General features: G+C 54.1%; 9 protein-coding genes across 9 annotated transcripts; 6 read left to right on the forward strand and 3 right to left on the reverse strand.

Moving 5' to 3' along the window:
- Positions 1 to 41: 41 nt before the first annotated feature.
- KL928_001228 (uncharacterized protein) lies at positions 42 to 1,140 on the forward strand (the record flags this gene model as incomplete). Its single annotated transcript, XM_043201570.1, has 2 exons — positions 42 to 587; positions 724 to 1,140. 2 exons carry the CDS (start codon positions 42 to 44, stop codon positions 1,138 to 1,140), a joined length of 963 nt encoding a protein of 320 aa, XP_043061687.1.
- A 22-nt stretch (positions 1,141 to 1,162) lies between these two features.
- KL928_001229 (uncharacterized protein) lies at positions 1,163 to 2,407 on the reverse strand (the record flags this gene model as incomplete). The annotated part of the gene is made up of 1 exon (XM_043201571.1): positions 1,163 to 2,407. The coding sequence occupies one exon, from the start codon at positions 2,405 to 2,407 to the stop codon at positions 1,163 to 1,165; it is 1,245 nt and encodes a 414-aa protein (XP_043061688.1).
- Positions 2,408 to 2,542: 135 nt separating this feature from the next.
- Positions 2,543 to 4,573, forward strand: KL928_001230 (uncharacterized protein; the record flags this gene model as incomplete). Its single annotated transcript, XM_043201573.1, has 1 exon — positions 2,543 to 4,573. One exon carries the CDS (start codon positions 2,543 to 2,545, stop codon positions 4,571 to 4,573), a length of 2,031 nt encoding a protein of 676 aa, XP_043061689.1.
- Positions 4,574 to 4,649: 76 nt separating this feature from the next.
- On the forward strand, positions 4,650 to 6,419 carry KL928_001231 (uncharacterized protein; the record flags this gene model as incomplete). The annotated part of the gene is made up of 1 exon (XM_043201574.1): positions 4,650 to 6,419. The coding sequence occupies one exon, from the start codon at positions 4,650 to 4,652 to the stop codon at positions 6,417 to 6,419; it is 1,770 nt and encodes a 589-aa protein (XP_043061690.1).
- Positions 6,420 to 6,449: 30 nt separating this feature from the next.
- KL928_001232 (uncharacterized protein) lies at positions 6,450 to 7,201 on the reverse strand (the record flags this gene model as incomplete). Its single annotated transcript, XM_043201575.1, has 2 exons — positions 6,450 to 6,695; positions 6,761 to 7,201. 2 exons carry the CDS (start codon positions 7,199 to 7,201, stop codon positions 6,450 to 6,452), a joined length of 687 nt encoding a protein of 228 aa, XP_043061691.1.
- A 308-nt stretch (positions 7,202 to 7,509) lies between these two features.
- Positions 7,510 to 9,362, forward strand: KL928_001233 (uncharacterized protein; the record flags this gene model as incomplete). The annotated part of the gene is made up of 2 exons (XM_043201576.1): positions 7,510 to 8,259; positions 8,343 to 9,362. The coding sequence occupies 2 exons, from the start codon at positions 7,510 to 7,512 to the stop codon at positions 9,360 to 9,362; spliced, it is 1,770 nt and encodes a 589-aa protein (XP_043061692.1).
- A 556-nt stretch (positions 9,363 to 9,918) lies between these two features.
- On the forward strand, positions 9,919 to 11,631 carry KL928_001234 (uncharacterized protein; the record flags this gene model as incomplete). Its single annotated transcript, XM_043201577.1, has 1 exon — positions 9,919 to 11,631. The coding sequence occupies one exon, from the start codon at positions 9,919 to 9,921 to the stop codon at positions 11,629 to 11,631; it is 1,713 nt and encodes a 570-aa protein (XP_043061693.1).
- A 900-nt stretch (positions 11,632 to 12,531) lies between these two features.
- Positions 12,532 to 12,951, forward strand: KL928_001235 (uncharacterized protein; the record flags this gene model as incomplete). The annotated part of the gene is made up of 2 exons (XM_043201578.1): positions 12,532 to 12,712; positions 12,929 to 12,951. The coding sequence occupies 2 exons, from the start codon at positions 12,532 to 12,534 to the stop codon at positions 12,949 to 12,951; spliced, it is 204 nt and encodes a 67-aa protein (XP_043061694.1).
- A 115-nt stretch (positions 12,952 to 13,066) lies between these two features.
- Positions 13,067 to 13,720, reverse strand: KL928_001236 (uncharacterized protein; the record flags this gene model as incomplete). The annotated part of the gene is made up of 1 exon (XM_043201579.1): positions 13,067 to 13,720. One exon carries the CDS (start codon positions 13,718 to 13,720, stop codon positions 13,067 to 13,069), a length of 654 nt encoding a protein of 217 aa, XP_043061695.1.
- Positions 13,721 to 13,810: the final 90 nt, after the last annotated feature.

Consider the following 13,810-nt stretch of genomic DNA (forward strand, 5'->3'; position numbering starts at 1 on the left):
AAAATTGAAAATTTTAATTCAATTCTTCATATAACCACAATATGGCTGACGAAGTTGTCGAAGTTCTAGTGCTCAGAGGAACCCTGCACGGCCACAACGGATGGGTGACCTCCCTTGCCACCTCTCCAGCTAACCCAGATCTGCTCCTTTCCGCCTCCAGAGACAAGACCTTGATCACCTGGCAATTGACTAGAGACGAGAACAACTACGGTGTTGCCAAGAAGGCACTGAAGGGCCACTCGCACATTGTCCAAGACTGTGCCATCTCTCCAGACGGACTGTACGCCATCTCTGCCTCCTGGGACAAGACCTTGAGACTCTGGAAGCTCGATACCGGCGAATCTGTTGTTAGATTTGTTGGACACAAGGGAGACGTTCTGTCTGTTTCCATTGCCGCCAACTCCAGACAGATTGTGTCTGCCTCGAGAGACAAGACCGTCAAGGTCTGGAACTCTCTCGGTCAATGTATGGCCACCCTGGAGTCGCACACCGACTGGGTCAACGCTGTGAGATTCTCCCCATCTTCTCCAACCGACGAAGCCAAGGCTGCCACCGTTATTTCTGCCGGTTCTGACAAACTCGTTAAGGTAAGTTGAATTTTTTTTATCCGGTGACATGATGTATCACATATTTGCTACTTCAGACGGGCAACCGAATGAGACACAAAAATATCACCAAGATCTCTGATCACCGGGTTGTTCATTGGTTTACTAACTATTCTAGGCTTGGGACTTGAGAGACTACACCCTGGCCGCCGACTTTGTTGGCCACAACGGTTACGTTTCCTGCATCACCATCTCCCCAGACGGATCTTTGTGTGCTTCTGGTGGAAAGGACGGTGCCATCATCCTGTGGGAGATGAGCTCCAAGAAGAAGACTCTGTACACTCTGCAAGCCGGTGACGAGATCAACGCCCTGGCCTTCTCGCCAAACAGATACTGGCTCTGTGTTGCCACTGCCAGCTCCATCAAGATCTACAACCTGCAGGAGAGAACCTTGAAGGAGGAGCTCAAGCCTGAGGTTGCCGAGGGTAAGACCCCAGAGTGTATTTCCCTTGCTTGGTCCCACGACGGCCAGAACTTGTTCTCTGGTTACACTGACAATGTGATTAGAGTCTGGCAGGTCATGACCTCGCAGTAAGTAATATAGCAAAGTATATGTTTTAGACGTGCTGTAATGGTGTCGGGAGCAGCGTCTCGTTGTCGATTTTGTCGATCACCTGCACCAGCCCGTGCTCGACAGCCACCTCCCGCGCCCGGCTGAAATACGTCTCTGCCTCCTTCTGGCCCTTGTTCAGCACTCCCAGAGAATAGAGCGACATCGCCTGACACACACGCGAGTCCTCGTCCTCGCCCTGGTACCGGCTGATGATCGCGCGGTACAGCCGTGCGCTCATGTCGCGCGCCCTCTGGGCCTCCGTTTTCTCGTGCTCCACAAACATCTGCTTTTCCAGCGTGTCTGTGGCCCCGGCCAGCGCGCTCCGGGACTCGTGCTGCTCGCTTTTGAAGTAGTACGCGGACGCCAGGTTCAGCAGCGCCGTGCTCATCTTGATCGGCTCCAGCCCCGAGATCTTCATGAAGAAAATGTTCGACTGCAACACTTTCACAGCCACGTCTCTCGGCCCGGTAAACATCGCCAGCGTCGCGTACAGATCGCGCGCGCGCACGAGGTCTTCCATGTAGCACGGCCACTCGACGCTCCATTGGCTCAAAAACTTCTTTGCCTGTGGCAGGTGCTGCTCTATAAACTTTTTTTTCGCAGACCACGAGTCCAGCTGCAACACTTCCATGATATCCAGCTCGCCGCGCACATGTAGCACTGGGAATTTGGCGACGGTCTGCTGCTCCGCATAGCCCATCCGGTCCCACAGCTCCTGCATCACGCGCTTTGTCTGCCCCGGCTGAGCGAGCGTAGCCAGTCGCGTGGCCACCACCAGGTCTCGCTGGATCACCTTGTCCTTCCAGTCCCCAGGCACCTCGTCGTTGACAAGCTTGGCAAAAAGAAAGTCGCTCAGACGCTGGTACACCTCGCGCTGTCTGTCGACCATCTGCAGCTTCTCGTACATCTCTGCTATTTTCAAAACTATGCCCGTGTACCGTGGATCCAGAGTATCCATATCCTCCTTTCTGCACTGCCTGAGGGCGTCCTGGTAGTGTTGCAGGGCTTTCAGATAATCGATGTTCTTGCTGGTCTCCAGCCACAGCCCCTTGCGCAAATGACGGCTCACTTCTGTGCTGAACGGATTCCACGGCTGCCAAAGGTACAGAATGCCGGAGGTTCCTAGAAGGACGGCAACCGAGGACGTAATGTAGGTCGACCACCTGCGTTTTCTTCGCTGCGCCTCCATATGTTCTACAAATCGCTGCTCTTCCTTCTGTTGCTTGTTCATGATGCTGCGTGACTGCATGGCCAGTCTGAGCGGCCGTGCGCGTGCGAGGGCGCCGTATCTAATCATAAAATTATTTTATTTTATTTATTTATTTTATCTTCTATTTTTATGGAGAAGGAAATCACTTTTTTCGTCTTTGACCAGTCGCCCAGCATGGCGTCCAAACTGGACGGCTGCTTGGACCTGGCACTGGGGCTGATTTTGCGCAGCGCCATGCGCGGCAAGAAGACCGACCTCTTCGGAATCGCCAAGCTCCATGACAAACACACAGATAACCCTATGGACAGGATCAGCCCCGGAAACTGGAACAACTGCGTTCTCGAGGGCCCCGAGCACTACGACTGGGACCGCATGGCGCGATTGAAGGACGTCATAAAGATAAACCCTGACCCTGTGGATGAACTGGAGGTAGACCTGCCGCGGTCGCTGGCCATTGTTCTGCAGAAGATCATGGAGATGAACCCGAAGAAGACGAAAAAGGAGAAATACACCATCTATGTCATGTCCGACATGCAGAACCCAACCAATTGGGATCAGCTCACAGAGCTCGTGAGCAGCGCTGGGATCGGCTACAACGTTCTAATTACGATAGTAAGCTGCATGACCGACACAGAGGCCGAGAGCGACCTGGTGTGTGCCAATCTTGACCAGATCGACGAGCTGATGGCAGCGCTGCAGAAGAGTGACGGCCGCGCCTCGTTGTCATATTTCTGCGGCCTGGAGCAGTTCCGCGACCTGCTACGCTGGGAAAAGGAGCCTGTGCGAATATTCCGTGCTGCGCGGCTGTTTACGGGCGAAGTCCGGCTGGGGTGCGACGTGTCCAGTCTGGACCTGAAGAACTGCGCGTCGGCGCTCCGACTGGACAAGAAAGAGCTGAAACTGTATGCTGGCGACTACGACCTGGCCACCGACACTCTGAGCCTCAAGTTCCAGGCGGACGCGTATCCGCTAACGAAGAGCCAAAAAATGCAGTTCACTCACGAAATGGGCGTCCAGCGGGACCCCAACTCGGACGCTCGTCATCTGGTCGAGCTCAAACATACCACGGACAAGTATGTTTCTTCCGAGCCGGACAGCCAGCAGGCGGAGCCGCGGTTTCTGGACGCGACAGAGGTTCAGGAGGCGTACCGCTACGGCTCGTCGACAGTGCCGGTCACGTCATCGCTCAAGCAGCTGCTGAGCGTCAACACGTACGCCGGCCTCGATATTTTACAGTTCGTGCGTCGCAAAAGTATTCCGCCATGGTATTTCCACGGAGAGGCTGAGATTCTGCTAAATAACCAGAACAGCTCGGTGCGCGACCAGTTCGGGTTCAACATGCTTGCGCAGGCGCTGCTGGAGCACGATCTGGTGGCGATAGTGCGCTACGTCAAGCGGAACACGAGTGCCGTGCGATTGGCGGCCATGAGCCCGTGCGTCGTGCTGACGGACGCTACAAAGTACAAGCACGAGCTGCAGACGGGCGACAAGCGCAAGCTGGAGGAGATGGACGGCGAGCCCGACCACTACGGCTTTTCTCTCGTGGCGCTTCCGTTTGCCGAGGACGAGCGGCTGTCGACGTTTGCAAAGCTGAGCGGCGTGGCTGACAGCAAAGAGGAAGACAATGTGAGCAGCCAGAACTTTCCGAGTGAGCAGATGTTGCAGGAGATGGGGCGGCTCGTGGATCTGATGGATTTGGACGCGCCGGACGGCCCGAAAAACCCAGAAGATCATCGGTTTGTGGAGCTGAACGACCCAGAATCGTTTCCTATCCCGACAGAGGAGATGCGGGGCGACCACCCGTCGATGTTCCGTGTGAGCGAGGCCACGCGTCTGCTGCTGGGACACAACTCGCCAAAACTGCACTATGTCTCGCACCTGATGCGAGAGGTGTATTTGCGGCAGCTAAAAGCGGCACAAAAAATTGGCGATAGGTACGAGACGCTTTTCGAGACGGTCGAGAAGATGCCTGAGGAGTACGGCCGGTTTGTGGAGGAACTGTTTGGCAGCAAGTGCGAGTTCCGGTCGCCGGTGGAAGTGCGAGAGCAGACGGCGGAAATCGACGCAGTTTGCGGCCGTCTGGCGCAGTTGCTTGATATCAAGCCCGTTCCGGAGCCGTCGGCGACCTCTAAACCGGCCAACGACCAGCGGACGCAGCCCCAGATGTCGATCGATGCGCTGCTCAACAGCGTGCTACCAGGCTGAGCAGTGCACGACTGGGATTTAAAATAAATAAAAAATAATAATTATTTGTACCACCGTAGCACAAGTGTTTAAATTTATGTCATTTGAAAAAATCGGTCTATTTGCCGCGAGCCCGGCAACCGCGCGCGCGACAGCAGTGCATCTCTCGTACGATGCAAAGTCTGATAGAATTGTCTACACAAGCGGCAAATGCGTGTACATCCGGTCGGTGTCCAAGCCAGACGAGAGCATCCAGTTTGGAGGCCACAACTATCCCGCCACGGTGGCCAAGTTCTCTCCATCGGGCTTTTACGTTGCCTCTGGCGACGAGAGCGGCAACGTGAAGGTGTGGGACTGCGTTTCGGACGAATTGATCGTGAAAGGAGACTATCCGATCATCAGCGGCCGGATCAACGACATTGCGTGGGACGCAGACTCCAGCAGGATCATTGCTGTGGGCGATGGACGGGAGCGGTACGGCCATTGTTTCACGGCCGACTCGGGGAACACCGTTGGCGAGATTTCTGGCCACAGCGCGCCTATCAACGCGGTTAGCATTCGGCCGTGCAGACCGTACCGGGCAGTGACTGTTTCGGACGACGCTGGTATGGTTTTCCTGCAAGGACCGCCGTTCAAGTTTGCGCAGTCCGTCCGTGGCCACCACACCAACTTTGTCAGAGACGTCAAGTTCAGCAAGGATGGCAGCTACGCGGTCAGCGTCGGCTCGGACCGTCTCATTGTGGTGTACGACGGCAAGACGGGCGATTTCGTGCGCAGGATCGAAGGCGTGCACACGGCGGGCATTTTTGGCGTCGACTGGGTTGACGAGCGCAGTTTCATCACGTGTTCCGCGGACGGCTCGATCAAACTGACCAATGTCGACGGAGAAACGTCCAGAACGTGGCAGCTGGAACAAAAGCTCGAGAACCAGTTTGTCGGCTGTGTCAAGACCAACGAGTACGTTCTCGGGCTCACGCTGAGCGGCGACTTGCACTATTTTGCCGACTCGTCGGACTTGCCCGTCAGGGTTGTGTACGGCCACCAGAAGTCCATCACCGCGCTGTCCTGTGTCGTTGACGGAAACGTCTATTCGGGCAGCTACGACGGCAGAGTGATGAAATGGGACCTTGCGACGAAGACGGGCGACCTGGTCAAGGGCCAGACGCACTCGAATCTGGTCGTCAGCATTGCAAACACAGGAAACGGCGTTGTCACCGTTGGCTGGGACGACGCAATAAAATATCTGGACTCTGGAAAACTGGCCACTGCCACCACGGTGTCCAAACAGCCCACCCAGGCCGACTTTGGAGCCGAGTTCGGCGCAGTCATCACCGACGACGAGCTGATCGTGCTCGACCAGCAGGGCAGACAGATTGCGCAGCACAAACTGGACTACAGCCCAAGCTCTGTGGCTGTGTCTTCGACGCATATCGTCGTGACCGACGCGACGACGTTCGCCGTCAATGTGTACGACAGGCACTTCAATCTCGTTGGGACGGTGGCTCCGATGCGCGCCCGGCCGTCTGTGTCGAAAATCTCGCCGAACGGGGATTATCTGGCCTGTGGAGACGTCAACGGTAAAATCCACTGCTACAAGCTCGAGGACCTGTCTTTGGTGACCACCAGATGGGCGTTCCACACATCCAGGATCAACTCGCTCTCCTGGCACGCAGACAACGACCACGTTGTGTCTGGCTCGCTCGACACCAACATTATTGTGTACTCGGTCAGCAAGCCAGCGAAGAACGTCAAGGCGTTGAACGCTCATAAGGAGGGTGTTGCAGGCGTGAGTTGGATTAGCGAGAATGAGCTTGTCAGCGGCGGGGCCGATTCCTGTTTAAAGTTCTGGAAAGTCCAGCTCGTCTAGGTCGGAGGCTGGACGTTGTTGAGCACATCCTCAACAACCAGGTCTGCGTCCCATGCATTCACCAGTTGCTGCACCAATTTGGGATCGCTGCCATAGAGAAGCGTAGGCTCCATTTCCGGCTTGCTGACCAACCGGATGTGCAACGGGATCACCTTCGCGGCGGCCAGTTTGACCATTGCGGGTGTCACATAGTCCATGTCGTGGATAGCTGCGTAGATCTGAACAAACAATTCCATATCTTTCCATGTCTGGGTCGGCAGTCCGGCAACCACCATTCTGTGCATGCGCGTGAAGACGACGATGTCGTAGATGTAGGTTCTGATTTCGCGGACGATATTCACGTTCTTGGCTTTCGATCGGTGACTTTCAAGCTCTTCTGAAGCAGAGCACGACGGGCCGTTTTCTGTTGCCGGAACTTCGCCATGGTGCACTTCGCGCAGCCAGATGAGCTTTTCCAGGCTCTGTCTCAGACTGACCTCGATGTTGTTCTTATTGGCAATGACAGAAACAATGCTAAAGCGGGTGCCGTTGCGTACATTCATAAAAGACGCCAGCTCCTGCTGGAACCTGCTATCGGTGAATTCCAGACTGACGAACACCACCAGTGCCAGCTGGCTGTGCAGAAGCGGGGCGAGGTTCTCGAACGATATGCCGGATTTCAGATTTATTATTCTTGTTTGTTCCTTGAATCCCCAGAGATTGCAGATGTAGCTGATCGTCTCGGCCGTTTTGGACGGCTCGGGGCTAGCCACGGCCAAATGGCGTCCCGCAACGAGCGTCATCCATAGAGATGTGTACAGATCGGGGTCTATGGGGACTCCCCGTTCACGGCACTCTTGTAAACAAGAAAAAACGGACATATTTAATTATTTATATTTTTAAAGATGGGTTCTAGCGGAAGTAGATGGGCATTGACAACAAGGAAAAGACGCATTTTTAGCAATTTTGCTTTTCAGTACAGTCCCCGCACAAGGAGGAACCCCCATCACCACTCGCCCCTGCACGATCGCCATTGCTGCACCCTTGTCGTGCTACGCGGTGCAAAGATGCAAAAAAATTTGAAAAAAATCGTAATAATTTGTTTTAGATCATGGTAAAGCTAGTGCACAACGTACAGAAAAAACAGCACAGGGAGCGGGCACAGCCGCAAGATAGGGCCCGGTTCGGGTTCCTGGAGAAGAAGAAGGACTATCGGCTGCGGGCGGCAGACTACCACAAAAAACAGGCCCAGCTGAAAATCCTCAAACAGAAGGCCAAGTTGCGCAATGACGACGAGTACTACCACTCCATGACCCGCAAAAAAACCGACAAAGACGGGGTGCTCATAGCAGAGCGCGGAAACGAGGTTCTCTCGAACGACGAGGTGCTGCTGCTCAAAACACAGGACGCCAACTACTTGACCATGACCAGACAGAGCGAGGCGCGCAAGATCGAAAAGGAAATGAAGAACCTGGACAGCTTCAAGGGCGCCGGGTCGCATACGGTGTTTGTGGACTCGGAAGAGCAGCTGGAACAGTTTGATCCAGTACAGTATTTTGACACAGACGCCAGTCTTTTGGGCAAAAGAGAGAACCGGCTGCGCAAGTCGCAGCTCAGCGGGCTTGCCGACGGCGTCTCCGACGGCCCCGTCGTGCCGGAGCTGTCTGAAGACGGATATTTGAAGCACAAGCTCGAGCTCAAGAAGCTCAAGAAGCTGCGGCTGCTGGAGCAGCGCATGGAGCGCGAGGAGAAGCTGAAAAAGCTGCAGGCGACGGTGGAGCTGCAGAAACAGTTGATGAAGAAGGGCGAGAAGAAGAAGGTGCAGACAAAGGACGGCAGGACGGTGTTCAAATGGAAGAACGTGCGCAAGAGATAAGACATCCTTGCACCACCAACACAGGGAACCACACAAGTCACATGCGATTTGCGGAGAAGTATATATAGCCGGAGGAGTCGTCGCACCGTGGTGTTATGAAGCTCGTAGTTCTTGGGGCCTGTGGCGGCATTGGGCAGACGCTGAGTCTGCTTTTGCGGACCAACGCGCTCATTGACGAGCTTGTGCTATATGACGTGGTCGACCCCGCCGGAGTGGCCACCGACCTATCGCATATTCCCACCCGCCAGCAAGTCAGGCATTTCTGTCCATTGTCGAAAACAGACGACTCGCAGCTGCGAACGGCGTTGCAAGGGGCAAACATCGTGGTCATCCCGGCCGGAATTCCCAGAAAGCCCGGCATGAGCAGGGACGACCTGTTCAACATCAACGCGTCGATCGTCCAGCAGCTGGTGAGAGTCTATGGCGAGGTGTGTCCCGAGGCGTTCTTGGCAATCATTTCGAACCCGGTGAACTCCACCGTGCCGATTGCAGCGGAGCAGCTGCGGAGCCAGAACTGTTACCATCCAGAAAAGGTGTTTGGCATAACGACGCTGGACACTCTGAGACTGGAGCAGTTTCTGGGCGAGCTGACGGGGGCGTGGGATCTGCGCGGCCAGGTGTACACTGTGGGGGGCCACTCTGGAGAGACGATTATGCCTGTTTTGGGGAATTGGCGCCGGCGGCTGTCTTCCGAGCAGATCGAAAACCTCGTACACCGTGTCCGGTACGCCGGAGACGAAGTCGTGCAGGCCAAACAGGGTAAAGGATCAGCAACATTGTCGATGGCAGCTGCAGCGAATCGGTTCCTGTGTGGGATATTGCGGGCGACTTGTAAGGGGGAAACTGTGGACGAGGTTGCCTTTGTGAACGTATCGCGGCTCAAGACGGATGATTGCTTTGTTCGCGAAATGATGCACAAGGTGGAATTCTTTGGGGTTCCGATAAGGATCGGGCCAGAAGGGGTTGCAAAGGTGGGATCTTTGGGGAGTCTGAGCACGGACGAGAAGGATGCGATTTTGCGCAGCGTGCCCACGCTGTGTGCCCAAATAGCCAAGGGTGCCCGTTTTGTGAAGGAATCCAAGCTGTGACGGGATACGGCTGTGTCAGGTCAGTTCGCCTTGCACGGACTTACATCTCCAATGCAGCATGTATGGTGATGAGGTCGCAGACCTGTTGTTTCTTTTTATGCCCAAGAGTCAGATTTATTTTATAGGCGAGTAAACGCAACGATATACACTGTTACCGGTGTGCACGGCCGCTTAATTTGGACAGAAAAGCAGGCCAGCATGAATAGTAGATGACCTGCTTAGATTGCACGGATGAGGTCACCGGTCCGGCATATTTCGCCAGCACGCTCAAGAGCACAAACAAGCCCACGCGTATGTTTCAAATCAAGGATCGTCCCCCCTGACACATCGAGTCAAACACACCGGCTGTGCGTCTTTGGCGCCCTTTTTGTCCACTTCGTTCGTCTATGCTGTGCATTGCATAACAAAATATTTTCTTATTGATGCTCTATTTTAACCTGCATGCATGATACAGCATGGAATTCTGACCTTACCATTTGCACTGGGGGTAGGAAGCGTGTTGATACGCTCTATAAAATAAATTCTTGCCCATCAATTATTAACTCTCCTTTCCTACATGGCGTACGTTTGGTCCAACGAACACAAGCAGCCCGGCAACCCTGGCTTCCAGAGCCCCCAGCTTCCAGCGCAGGTTCAAGAGTTTGTTCACACCTGGCTTGCTTGCGGGAACCTGGCCTTGGAAATTCGCCACGCCAACGACATTGCTGCTCGCAGTTATCACAACGTTCTCAAGTACGACCCCGCCAATATCAACGCTCTACATGGCCTCACAACTGCCACGCTCTCTAGACCGCTCTTTGAACTAGACTTCAATAAAGTGCACGAGCTCGCCGAAATCCTCAACTCAGCCTTTAATCACTTTGTGCATCTCAGAACCCACCCGGAGCTCCAACGCGATCTGGCAAATTGCTACTTCGTTCTCGGAGACCTCGAGAAGGCGCGTTCCATTTTGCTCACCACGCTGGAGGTCTCCCAGCCCACTGCCTCCATCTGGTTCACTTTGGGCCAGACGGCTCAGCGAATGAACATGCTTCCCGACGCCATCGAAAGCTTCAATCTGTGTCTCAGAGCGGCATCAACTACGCCCGAGCTTGTGGAGCTGGCGCGCAAGGCCCACCTCGAGCTTGCTGCGATTGCCAACAAACAAAACAAAAGGGATCTCGCGGTCTCCGAGTTTACCGCAGCGGTCTCGCTCCCGCCGCCTCCTTACGACCAGTTTAGGGAATACGGCTTTATGTGGGGGCTTTTGGCTCTGTCTCACGAAAAAGCCGGGGACTTGAACGCTGCTGTGGCCACATGCTTGAAAGGTCTGGAGACGGTGGGAGAGGACTCGATGCTTCTCCTGCTGCAGGCGCATTTTCTTCTGCAGGACGACTCCTCGTCAGACAACCTCCAGAACGCCACGAGTCTCTTGCAACGGGTGATACAGATCAGAAACAGAGAGTCTGAACCGTCCTTCCTCTCCCACTACCTGCTTGGACGCGCGTGCATCCTGCAGGACGAACCCACAAAAGCATACAAATCGCTACAGGTTTCTCTGAACCTGGCACCACAATCGGCACTCCCCTGGCTGACCATCGGCAGCTTGTATCTCAGGCTGAACCAGCTCACAGACTCCCTGAACGCATACTCCCAAGTGATCAAGAACGCGCCTCAGAACCACCAAATGGCCAACGCCATAGCGTGGGAAGGTCTTGGACAGGTATACGAGAAATGCGAGAACCAGTCACAGGATGCCATCGACTCCTACACACGCGCCTCAGAGTGCTACAAGCGGTGCAACAGACCGGAAATGGCCGAAAAAATGGCGGCCTTTGTGCGCAACCTGGAAAGCGGCAAGCACAATCCGCAGTCGATGCCGCAGGACATGCCTTACTGGGTGATCAACGAGTCGCTCTGGGAACAAGTGTTTGAGAACTTCGAGACTCCTACATTCACCGCTGTGCAGCTGGTACAGACCTCTTCCGAGCCACCCAACGCGATCTTGTCGAACTCTCCGCATGGTGCAAAGAGCGGCAGCCCAAGATCCCCGTTGCAGGCGGACATGACCCCTGTCTACGGCCGCCAGCCTCCACCGGCTGCCTCTGCCCAGGTTACTCCAATGATGCCACCTCATCCGCGCGCTTTTTACATCCCCCAACAGCCAGTTCATCCGGTTCTCTCACCCCACTTCAGGCCTTTTCTAAGGGGGGGCCCGGTGTACTCGTACCCACCGCTTTTCACAGCTCCGCCGCCTGCAATAGAGGCTGCGGACATGAACTACCACTAATTTATATATGTCATGAATAACGAAGCAGAACGTTTTGTAGTCTGCGGCCCCACTCTGTTTGCGGTCAGTAGGAACACGATGAGGCTGAAATGGACTATTACAGGAAGTGAATATTATGCACCTGGCAGTTGAGAAAAAAATGCACCTTCTGCCCAAGGCGGCAACTATGTGCAGCTCGGCCTTTAAAACAATGCTCTTGGCAAATGCCGTTGGTAGAGAAACGGACATGCTGTTAGTCAGAGTTAGTCAGGGTGAGAAAGTGTCGCTGAACATTGTGTGGGTACAGAATTGAAAAGTTTCTGCACCACGGAGCAAGCCTCGTCCAGCGCAATTTCTATTCCGCAAGCGCAACTCGGCGGGCACCGCCTGTTTTAGCTGTGAGTGAAGCCTGCGTACGGAAAGTACGTGGCTCTCCTAAAATCGAGCCATCAGCAAGTGAAAGAAAGTACTAGTTTATGGTATTTCATATGCACTCGTTTGCACACAGCACATAGTGTTTTTTTTCTTGTTTTCGGCGCCTGGAAATCGTAAAAGCATGTACATAATTTGGAGGCGTGATGTTTATCGATCAGTGCTCAGTAGGCGCGCTTGCCCAGAAGGGTATGAAATTTTTTTTCGAGGCCGGTGCAGTAGTGTGGAGGATTCCGGGGGTTCTGTGGATATCCACAATACATGGCGGCGTGCGCATGAGGGGTTGCAATCATAGGGGAAGTTCCGGTGAGGTTTATGGCTTAGTTTGGTTTGTGCTAGTTTCGGGAACGCACCTTTGCGGAAGCACACCCCAATAGAGTTACGGTCCAGGTGAGCGTGACTTTTTGCCCTCCTGGACACGCCGTCCATGTGGACAATACCACAATAGAGATCTGAATTTTAAAACTTCGACGTAGCAACATCTCGAAGATGCGACTAACAATAGCGCTGGAATACCTGCATATTCCAGAGGACCGGAGCCTGCTGGAGAGGCAAACAAAGAACGCCGCGAAACCGCGTGCCTCGTGCTTATTGACTGACCCAAAAATGTGCTTCGTTACGCAATACGGCAGGGCATCGGTATACGATAGACAAGAGCTGCATGTACTATGTTGAGCATTTTTGAGAAGTGCATAAGAGTATGCAACTGCTTAGTCGCACATTCTTAGTCGCACATTCAAAACTATACATGACACACTAAAAACCACGCAGCAGCATTGGACCCAGATCCGGAACTTGTCCCTAGTTGCGCTCAAACAACACTGCATCTGTCCCCCAACGTTCGAAGTTCCGGCCCCTATGCCGTTTCTCCGACCCGACGCCCGAGTTCACTGCCTCGTTCCTGCATGAACGTATGCGTCTTTCTGCACACGGAACACATGGGCATGGGAGTGCATGGGACTGAGCGTGCTACAGTTGGGACAGCCGAATCGTCCCATTTCAAACTTTTTATGAGCTATTTTATCTAAAATTTGCCGTGGGCCAGGTTTTTCAGCATGTCCTTGCCTGTGAAGTAGACGGTTCTGGTCAGCGTCACAAAATCCAAGGTCGAGCTAAAAGTATCCAGGAACCCGAACGGCAGCATGGCCGGAATCCAGCCCTGTGCCAACTCCAGCGCAAACGAGCCTGGTGGCATAGCATACTGCTTGAACTCGCCCTTGGCCATGTGGTGCTGGTCTCCGGGCAAATACACGGACCGCTCCAGCTGGGCAGGGAAAGCAGCGTGCTGCTCCCCAGTCAAAATCGTAAAGTAGTCGTCTGCAAAATGGATTCCCGTGTGGCCCTCTGTTCCAATGGCAGAGCCGAAGAAAATCACATACTCCGAGATGGACGCGTGCAAAATAAACATCTGGCCCATGGCTCCGCCGGCGTTGTTGAACACCCAGTCGTCGAAATTCAGCTTGTTGATCACCTGGTCGCCGTACACCTCGGACATCTTCTCCTGCACCGCGTACATGATGGCTGTCGCGTTGTTTGGATGAGCCTTGATGGCGTCGACGCAGATCTGTTGCAGCTCGGTCTTGTCGAAAATGTAGTTTCTCGGCAGCCACGTGCTGAAGAGCTGGTTGAGGACGATATACGAAACGATCGGAATGAGCGCGAGGTTGACGAGCTTCATGGTTTTTTTAAATTTTTTTGGCGACCTAAACGATGTACGAACGAGATTCGGGCGGTGAAATAAATCGCCAGAATAATTCAATTATTATTT

Source organism: Ogataea angusta, assembly GCF_019207475.1.
Source record: "Ogataea angusta isolate 61-244 chromosome Unknown 61-244_NODE_2_length_1002155_cov_89.706849, whole genome shotgun sequence".
In the NCBI taxonomy this organism is placed as follows: Eukaryota; Fungi; Ascomycota; class Pichiomycetes; order Pichiales; family Pichiaceae; genus Ogataea; species Ogataea angusta.